The following is a 10,396-nucleotide window of genomic DNA, read 5'->3' on the forward strand; positions in this document are numbered from 1 at the left end:
CTCCGCACCTCCTTCGAACCCCGGCCAACCGCGAGCTCGATCCGCGCTTCGAAGACAGGTTGTTTTAAGTGCTAGGTGCGCCGCTGCTCGGCGACCGCTGTCGCATAACTTAATCCCAACTTACTCGCTATTGCCCCGTGCAGGTCTCCTCGCCGGCGTAACCTCGCGCTTTCCCTATCGGGACGCGGAGTTTTTCGTCTTTGTTCTCTTGGATGATCGAGGCGTCGCATGCGGTCGCAACGTCCAAATCACGCTTTCGCGGGTTGTCGCCCGAACTACATGTCCGGGTGTTCAGATCGCGGCGCTTTCGCGTATGCCCCTATTTGGGGACCTCGTGAGTCGGCAAAATGATTATTATTCGCGGGGCACGCATGGTTCGGGCACTTGTTGCCCGCGCTTTGAAAATTGTGTGTGGCTCGACTGTTACGTTAATGTGTGCGTTACCGCGATCCACGCACATACCCAAAACCAAAATAAAAACCTAATCCCAGTCGGGCCGGGCATTGTCATGCCGAAAAAAGAAATTGACTGATGTGGATCGGGAAGGAAGAACTTAAGTGCTAGGTGAGCCGCTGCTCGGCGAACGCTGTCGCATAACTTAATTCTAATTGCGCCGGACGGATAAACTTAATCTGTGGAACAAATGAATAAAATAAATATCCAACTTAATAACGAAAAGAAGTTTGTGCTCCCTAGGTAATTCCGTCCTCGGAGCGCTCGCGAAAACTTAATCTATAGCGGGAATGTCCCTATCGTCCCCTGAGGTCTCCTCCCCTGGAGATGGGCTGAGGAACTCGTCAGATGGCTCGTCTTGTTCGTCCCGCGCCGCTGTACGCGGCACCACCGTCAACGTCAGCGTCAGTTGGTCGACACGGCGCGTGCGGTTGCAAGGTCTTCTTGTAGAAACGCTGTGATCACATCCATATGGTCCACATCCAAGTCATATTTGGCCGCAAGAGCGAGTAGAAGTCTAATAGATCCGTACCTCACGACTGGTGAGTAGGTTTCTTCGTAATCAATGCCTTTGACCTGTGAGTAGCCTTTAATGACAAGACGAGCTTTATGTCGTTCAATTTCACCGTTGGAGTTTTTCTTCCTCTTGAAAACCCATTTGCTCTTCAAGGCCTTTCGATCAGCCGGTAGCTTGGTTAGTGTCCATGTACCATTTTCCATAAGAGATCTGTATTCTTCGGCCATAGCTTTTTTCCACTTAACGCTATCAGAGCTTTCAAAAGTTTCTTTGATTGTAACTGGATCAGTCAAGGTCTCATCAGTTGCCTTGTAGCTCACGTAGACAAACTTTTTTAGTGCTGGTTTTCTCGAAGATCTCCTCACTTGCTCGGCGGGTTTCTGGAGTGGCGCGGTTATTTGGCGTTCGTCATCTCCGTCATTGTTGTCATCGCCGTCATCGCCGTCGTCTCCGTCATCGCCGTCATCGCCGTCATCTCCGTCATCGAGTTCCGATTCCGACGAGACGGTTACGATTGACAGGGAATCTTCTTCCTTGGGCAGTGCCCCTACTTCATCGAGGACTTCTATGTCGTTGACTGGAATGCTGGTCTCGCCCTTCATTTTTTCCTCTTCAGATTCCCTTTTCTTGCGATCACCTTCCAGGAAAACGACGTCTCTGCTCTTGATTACTTTTCGTGACGATAACTGGTATAGACGATAGCCTTTGGTTTCTTCTAGGTAACCAAAGAAGATGCATTCCTCTGATTTCATGTCCCACTTCTTCCTCTTTTCTTTTGGCACATGAGACATGGCACGACATCCAAATACGTGTAGATGCGATAAGTTTGGTCTCTCACCAGTCCAAAGCTCTTCTGGAGTCTTGTGTTGAAGCGCCCTCGCTGGAGAACGGTTTATCAAATAAACCGCGGTCGATACTGCCTCTCCCCAGAAGCTAGTGTCTAGCTCTGCATCGGCTAAGAGGCACCTGACTCTCTCCACTATGGTACGGTTCATCCGCTCAGCGAGCCCGTTCTGCTCAGGCGTCCTAAGAATCGTAGTTTGGTGACGAATTCCCGATTTTCGTAGAAAGGCTGAAAACTCTTCATTTATAAATTCTTTCCCATTATCCGTGCGGAGAACTTTTATTTTATTTTCCGTTTCATTTTCTACCATGCTCTTGAAGTCCCAAAAACATTCCAAAGCTTGAGACTTTGCCTTGAGAAAATACACCGAAGTTCTTCTTGAGTAGTCATCGATCAGCGTCATGAAATACTTTAATCCACCTATTAAAGTCTTTTACATTGAACCGCACAGGTCCGAATGCACTAATTCCAATGGTCTGGATGCTCTTTTCCCCGATCGAGGAAATGGTTCTCGGTGTTGCTTGCCCTTCAAGCACGTAACGCATGGCTCATTCGTAGGATCCTCGAAGCTAATACCCACGCCATATTTGTCCCTGAGTAGCTTCATTCCGGACCGTCCAAGATGTCCCAGCCGTCGATGCCACAGTGAACTCTCTTCCTCTTGTTGACCACGGTAGAAGACCATGGACGGACAATCAAGACGATATGTGTCATTCATGCGAGACGCCGTCGCCATCGGCTCTTTACTTTTGTCTGTTATCACGCACTTCTCCTTCATAAAGGTTACAGTATAACCTTTTGAGGTTATCTTACTGACAGAGAGAAGATTCGCTGACAGCTCAGGTACGTACAACGTGTCCTTGATCTTCAATTGATCCGTTGAGCCGTTGACTTGAATTACCAGATCAATGTCTCCCTTGCCCTCCACCGAGAGTCTCGCGTCGTTGGCGACCTTGATCTTCGTATTCTTACACTTTTTCAATTTTTTGTACCACTCTCGATCTCTCGTCATGTGGGAAGACGCTCCGGAATCGATCAACCAACCTTCTGCTTTTTCCGTCGCATTTCCTGTGAAGAAGGCTTTAGGCTCATTTGTCTTCTTATTTTTCGACTTTTTCTTTTGAGGACATTTCGGCGCTATATGACCGAATTGATTACAAAAAAAAACATTTTACCTTTTTCTTCTGCTTTTGCTTACTGAGAAATGCAGTATCGGACTCGCTACTCTTTGGCTTAGCACTGCCACTTCTTACCTCCTGCAGAAGTTTTGTTTTGATCATTCATCTCCGGTAATTGGCATACCAGAGCTTTCAAGCCCCATTATCATTGGCTTGTAACCGTCCGAAAGCTCCGCGAGCAACAACGTACCGATCCACTCGTTCTTTACCTCCAAGCCTACGCCGTTGAGTTGATGCGTTGTCGTGATGATTTGATTGACGTATTTCTCTACTGAACTGCAATTTTCAAGTTGCGTCGTAACCAATTTCCTTAAAAGTCCGACTTTTCGTGTTAAGCCCGTGTTAAGGAGCGTTGTAACCGGGCCGCGAGGCTGACTGCGACGCGTCTGCTGTCAGTCTCGTGGCACGGATTCGACCCGCACGGGGTTGATCGATCACGCTCTCCTGTGTGGTCGATCACGCGTTGACGCGACCTTTTGGGAGAGGTGTGCGGGCTCTCGGGGCCAGAGCGAGCGATCGCGAAACTAGACTCGATTCGTACACGTTAGCGGCAAGTTCTCTCCGCCTCACGGCCGAAAATTTGTGCGTGGTTTCTCCACCGTTTAAGCGCGGCATCGCCGCCAATCTTTCGCCGAGTGCGTGAGTGATAGACAATCGAAACATAATAATCGAGCTTAACCCGAAGTTTAGCTCCGGACTTTTGTCGACAAGCGGGAGCGGTTGCAGTCCGTCTCGCGGCCAAGAGTTCGTTTGCTCCGTCCGCGGAGCGTCCGGTCGACGCACGGCAAGATCCGAGTCGCGTTGCGACAGACCACCGCGTCAAGATCGCAGATAGAATTCTGGCCACGACAGTGTCCGTGTAATAAAAGCTACATTGTGTAAATAAATCGCGTGACCAATTGACGAGTTCTCATTCGCCGCCCTCACCCTCGTTTCGCACTCTATCTGAGTGGCTCCGGCATTCATCGCGCTCCGACAAAATCAAGTCAAGCACGAAACATCTGGTCCTTCGAGCCGGATCGAAACGAGATTCACGCGAGTTCGCGGTGAGAACGTTCACGCGTAAAGTCAGTACAAAATGGCTGAACTTCGGGAACGGCAAACGCAGTTGATGCGAGGCGTCGACCGTGCAGTAGACAATTTTCGAAAAATCGGCAAGAAAAATCTTACTCCTGCCAAAATTCGAAATCGAATCCGTGCGCTAAAAGACATCTGGGTGCAAGTTCAAAACGGGCATTTCGCCCTTCTTGCCGCCACTCCAGCTGCTGACCGTTCTGCTGACGACTACTTCCGGGAATCGCAGTACGAAGCTTGTGAAGACGCGTACCAGGCTGCCTCTGACTACATGGCCGAATGTCTCGAGGAACTGGATCCTTACGTGAGTCCGAACCAATCATTCGAATCTGGACATCATCCGCTTGGATCATCATCCGCGTTTTCGCTGTCTCACTTACCGCAAATAACGCTACCGCCATTTAACAGAAATTACGACGAATGGGAGAGCTTCCGAGATTGATTCACTTCGCTCATCATTAACAATAAAGATTTGTCGAATTTTTTGCGCATGCATTTCCTTGTGTCGTGCTTAAAAGATCGTGCCCTTGATTGCGTCAAGGATATTAACGTCACGGCAGATAATTTCGCGATTGCATGGAACACGTTAAATACGCAATTCGAAAATAAACGCCGCCTCATCAATGTTCATATGTCGACGTTGCTCAATTTGCCGGCGGTCGCGCGTGAATCCGCGGCCGAGCTCCAAACCCTTCGCGACAAAATAAATACTGCGGTCGCCGCTCTGAGCAAGTTGAATCGTTCACCCGAAGAACTGTGGAGTGACATATTAGTCAATCTCGGTTCGTTGAAACTCGATACGGTAACACGCAAAGCGTGGAATTTAAAATATAGCGAGGAACGCACTCCTCCGACATATGAAGATTTCAGTAAATTTCTTGACAATCGGATTCGCGCGCTTGAGGAAGCTCCCCCATTCTCCCGCCGACAAATCAAAACCATCGAGCGTACAAAAAATTAACAGTGCGGCTGCATCCGCGCAGTCGCCACCGCAATGTTCATTATGTAAATTGAAGCATCAATTCAGTGCATGTCCGCAGTTCGTAAGTAAGAGTCCGAGTCAACGGCGCGATTTAGTCAGAAAAGAAAACCGTTGTTTCAATTGTATGAGGAAAGGTCACGCCGTTCAAGCGTGCTCCAGTAAATTCACTTGTCGCTTGTGTCAACGTAAGCATCATACGACGCTTCACCTTGACTCGGACTCTCAACCGAAAGCTCTAGACGTCGTGCCGACGAGTCCGCTGTCCCAGCCCGACACGACAACCAAAGAAGAAGTAAATTCACTGTTTACATTCTCAAATGCTACCGCGCGCGTACATGTATTGCTCGCTACGGCTTGGATAACGGTCGGCTCGTCGTCAGGTCGTTTCGTCACGGTTCGAGCACTGTTAGATCAAGGGTCGGAAATGACCTTCATCACAGAGAAACTCGCTCAATGTTTGCGCTTGAAGCGAATTCGCTTGCCAACAACTATTTCGGCAGTTGGTTGTGTCAACGCCGGGACATACCGCTCCGCGGCTACAATCACAATTTCTCCGCGTGATCGCACGGCACCGGCATTCTCGACGACCGCGTTGATTTTGAAATCTTTAACGTCATACATTCCACCACGCGTGGAAACTGAGCTCACTTTGAGTCATCTCGCGGATCTTCCATGGGCAGATTCTGATCCCATGAGCACAGATCCCATTCAAATTCTTGTTGGCGCTGATCTTTACGGCGAGTTGATTCTCGACGGCCTCCGGAAGGGAGCCACCGGCCGACCGATTGCTCAGAACACCGTGTTAGGTTGGATTATTTCCGGACCTATGGCCTCCTCTCTAGTCTCGTCACACACGTCATCAAGCCCATTGTCAAGCACTCCTCCGTTCGTGACCTCACATTTTTGTTCTCAAGGCGAATCACTCGAAGCCGAGTTACGCCGCTTCTGGGAAGTCGAGGAAATTCCCCGATCTTCCATTCTTAGCCCGGCTGACGAACAATGCGAAGAGCATTTTCGTCAAACCCATTCGCGCTGTCCGGATGGTCGATACATGGTTCGTTTGCCGTTCAAAACCGGCCCTCCTATCAACATCGGCCATTCCAGAGCCATTGCGGACAAATGTCTACAACGCCTCACTCGGAGGTTGCAACGCAATCCGGAGCAGCAGAAAGAGTATTCAGATTTCCTGCGGGAGTATGAAAAGCTAGGTCATATGCAAGAAGTACCGCGGTCTCAAATAGATAATGCGCAAAACGTTTACATTCCCCATCATCCGGTCATTCGTGAAGACAGCGTGACAACTCATTTAAGGGTTGTATTCAATGCGTCGTGCTTGACTGCGAACGGATCCTCCCTGAATGACCACCTCCTGACAGGACCTAAGCTTCAACAAGATCTGCCGGCGGTCTTATTACAATGGCGACAATCTCGATACGTGTACACTGCGGATATTACAAAGATGTACCGGCAGATTCGTGTCGACCCCCGCGACGGCAATTATCAAAGAATATTGTGGACACCTAATCCCTCAGACATTCCTCGAGAGTATGTGTTATTAACCGTAACTTATGGTATGATCTCTGCGACATTTCTAGCGCTTCGCGTTCTCATTCAACTTGTAACCGATGAAGGTCACAAGTTCCCGCTGGCTGTCATCATCCTTCAAAGGAAATGGTACGCCGACGATGCCCTCTTCGGCGATGACGATCCTATACGATTACGTCAATCTCGCGACCAGCTTCAAGCCCTCTTGCGCTTAGGTGGATTCGAACTAAGAAAATGGGCGAGTAATTCGTCTGAGTTACTGTCCGACATCGATCCTGCCAACCACGGCCTTGCCTGTAACAAAAATCTGCAAGACGACGAACGCGTCAAGGTTTTAGGCATCAGCTGGGCTCCATCTCAGGATCACTTTCAATTTCGCGTAAGCCTCGATCCAAAACTTCCTCGTACTAAGCGGACCATTCTGTCCACGATAGCCAAACTATTTGATCCGTTAGGATGGGCCACTCCCGTTATTGTCACCGCTAAAATTTTCATGCAAAGGCTATGGCGCCTCAACCTCAACTGGGATGATGACATCCCCTCCGACGACTCCACTCGATGGCAATCTATTTACACGAATCTTGAAGCTCTCAACCGCCTGCAAATTCCACGATGGACAGGTTATGGATCTGACACCATACGTTGTGAGCTCCACGGATTTGCTGACGCATCAACGAGCGCCTATGCTGTCGTTGTATATTTAAAAGTGGAAACGTTGTCGGGCCGAATTGTTATCTCGTTGTTAACGAGCAAATCTAAATTAGCTCCGGTCAAACCAGTGACCGTACCGCGCTTAGAATTGCTCGCCGCGGTTTTGCTAGCGCGATTAATTCAATTTGTCCGACGATCTATAGTCCTCAAGAACTCTGATTGCTTCTGCTGGATTGACGCCAAGATCGTGCTCGCCTGGCTCAGCCAGCATCCGTCAAAATAGAAGACATTTATAGCCAATTGAGTCCATGAAGTTCAATCACTTCTTCCGCATGTTTCATGGCGACATGTTCCTACAACCGACAATCCTGCTGATTGTGCCTCTCGCGGCTTACTGGGACATGAGTTATTGGAACACGCCCTATGGTGGAAGGGCCCTCCATGGCTCCACTTTCCCCAACGTTATTGGTCGCGCGAAGATTCAACGGATCCTTATGAGACAGAACTCGAGCAAAAGCAAGTCGTTTGTCAAGTCGCGACACTGGTTCCCTCTTGGGATCTTGACAAACGCTTTTCGTCGTGGCCCAAGTTGATCCGAGTCACAGCGCTCATTTTTCGATTTGTCATTCATTGCCGTCGAATCAAACGCGACGGCCTCCCGTCCCCCTCTCCTGGTTTAACTCTGTCCACCAACGAGTGTCATCAAACAAAAGTCTTTTGGCTCAAATCAATACAAGCGACGTCATTTTCCGACAAAATAAAGGTGCTGGCCGCTCAGCAACCCCTTGCTCGAAAAAGTTCATTACTCTCTCTTTACCCTTTCATGGATCAAGACGGTCTCCTAAGGAGACCGGAGAGTAGGAGGTCGCTTAAAACATGCTCCCATCCCCGATCGCACGAAACACCCTATCATTCTCTCCGCTCATCCCCTCGTGTCCCTTATCATACGGCACGCTCATGTGCGATCGCCCCACGCCGGTCCTCAACTCACGCTCCTAACATTGCGACAAGAATATTGGTTCCTCCAAGTTCGCAAGATAGTAAGATCCCTCATTCACAAATGCATGACGTGCGCGCGAGAGAAAGCCGTAGCTCCTCAGCAACTTATGGGAGATCTCCCCTCGCTGCGAGTTTCTCCGCCAACTCGTAGCTTCCTCCACTGTGGACTCGACTACGCAGGACTTGTTCAAATACGAACTTCGGGAGGTCGTGGGATCAAGTCGTGCAAAGCGTACATCGCGTTATTCGTGTGCCTCGCTACAAGAGCAATTCATTTAGAGTTAGTCGGAAGCTATTCCACGTCATCCTTTTTGGACGCGTACATTCGTTTTTGCGCTCGTCGAGGATTGCCGGCGTCGATGCACTCGGATAACGGAACCACGTTCGTCGGCGCGAACCGCGAATTAACCGCCGCGTACAAGGCGGCTGTCTCGGATCCGAATTTTCTCAATTCTACGGCGACCGACCACACGCAGTGGCATTTTCTCCCTCCGTCAGCGCCTCATTTTAGAGGATTATGGGAAGCATGAGTGAAAAGTGTGAAATATCATTTACGTCGCGTTATAAAAAATTATACGTTGACCTTCGAGGAGTTCTCCACACTTCTCTGCAAAATCGAAGCATGTCTTAATTCGCGTCTTCTCGCTCCGCTGCAAGACGACTCTCATGAGTACGAAACATTAACACCCGGTCACTTTCTAATCGGGTCTGCAATCACCGTTTCTCCTTCTCCTTCCTTCTTAACACTAAATGAAAACCGGTTGTCTCGATGGCAACTCGTGCGTCAAATAGCCGAGCGTTTTTGGAAGCTGTAGCAAAGCGACTATATAAACACACTCCAGCAGCGGGTCAAATGGCGCCGAATTCAGCCTCCAATTCAAATCGGGCAACTAGTCTTATTGCGAAATAACGCCCTACCACCTTGTAAATGGGAACTCGGTAGAGTTACTCAATGTCACCCTGGCACCGATGGACTGACACGCGTTGTAACGGTCAAAACGGCCACATCGGAGTATAATCGCCCTATCGTCAAGCTCTGTGTCTTCCCGATCGACTTAGAAGGCGTCTAACTGGACACCCCTGCGCTCATATTCGTCGCCAAATTATCTCGGTCATGGCGGGCGGTCCGAGCCACCGCACTGGCGCCGCCATTTAGCATTAAGCAACCTGTAAATAATTTCTGTACATAATTTAGATTTAAGTTGTAGTATCTTAAGTTTCTTGTTAACCTATCGATCGCCTCACAAGACCCACTCAAGGGTCACTAACGTCGAAACCTCTGTTTCGAGGCGGGCGGTATGTTAAGGAGCGTTGTAACCGGGCCGCGAGGCTGACTGCGACGCGTCTGCTGTCAGTCTCGTGGCACGGATTCGACCCGCACGGGGTTGATCGATCACGCTCTCCTGTGTGGTCAATCACGCGTTGACGCGACCCTTTGGGAGAGGTGCGCGGCTCTCGGGGCCAGAGCGAGCGATCGCGAAACTAGACTCGATTCGTACACGTTAACGGCAAGTTCTCTCCGCCTCACGGCCAAAAATTTGTGCGTGGTTTCTCCACCGTTTAAGCGCGGCATCGCCGCCAATCTTTCGCCAAGTGCGTGAGTGATAGACAATCGAAACGTAATAATCGAGCTCAACCCGAAGTTTAGCTCCGGATCTTTGTCGACAAGCGGGAGCGGTTGCAGTCCGTCTCGCGGCCAAGAGTTCGTTCGCTCCGTCCGTGGAGCGTCCGGTCGACGCACGGCAAGATCCGAGTCGCGTTGCGACAGACCACCGCGTCAAGATCGCAGAATAGATAGAATGATAGAATAGATAGAATAGATAGAATGATAGAATAGATAGAATAGATAGAATGATAGAATTCTGGCCACGACAGTGTCCGTGTAATAAAAGCTACATTGTGTAAATAAATCGCGTGACCAATTGACGAGTTCTCATTCGCCGCCCTCACCCTCGTTTCGCACTCTATCTGAGTGGCTCCGGCATTCATCGCGCTCCGACAAAATCAAGTCGAGCACGAAACAGCCCGTATCATCGAATACTTCCTTTAATTTCTCCCAAGCTTCTTTCGGCGTCTTAGTGCTTTACAGGTGAATGTAATTCACAAAATCCACTGAAAGTATTATTTTAGCCCGCGCACGTATACACTTTTTC

General features: G+C 49.5%; 1 protein-coding gene across 1 annotated transcript; it reads left to right on the forward strand.

Annotated features, from left to right (window-relative positions):
* Nucleotides 1-5,172: 5,172 nt before the first annotated feature.
* On the forward strand, nt 5,173-7,527 carry LOC112456681. The gene has a single exon (XM_025019379.1). It carries the CDS (start codon nt 5,173-5,175, stop codon nt 7,525-7,527), a length of 2,355 nt encoding a protein of 784 aa, XP_024875147.1.
* The last annotated feature ends 2,869 nt before the right edge of the window (nt 7,528-10,396 follow it).

Source organism: Temnothorax curvispinosus, unplaced genomic scaffold (assembly GCF_003070985.1).
Source record: "Temnothorax curvispinosus isolate PA1 unplaced genomic scaffold, ASM307098v1 QBEX01000638.1, whole genome shotgun sequence".
NCBI classification, from domain to species: Eukaryota; Metazoa; Arthropoda; class Insecta; order Hymenoptera; family Formicidae; genus Temnothorax; species Temnothorax curvispinosus.

Bases quoted from the DNA above. Each gene is read 5' to 3' on its own strand.
- LOC112456681 (XM_025019379.1), top strand. From the start codon at position 5,173: ATGAGGAAAGGTCACGCCGTTCAAGCGTGCTCCAGTAAATTCACTTGT.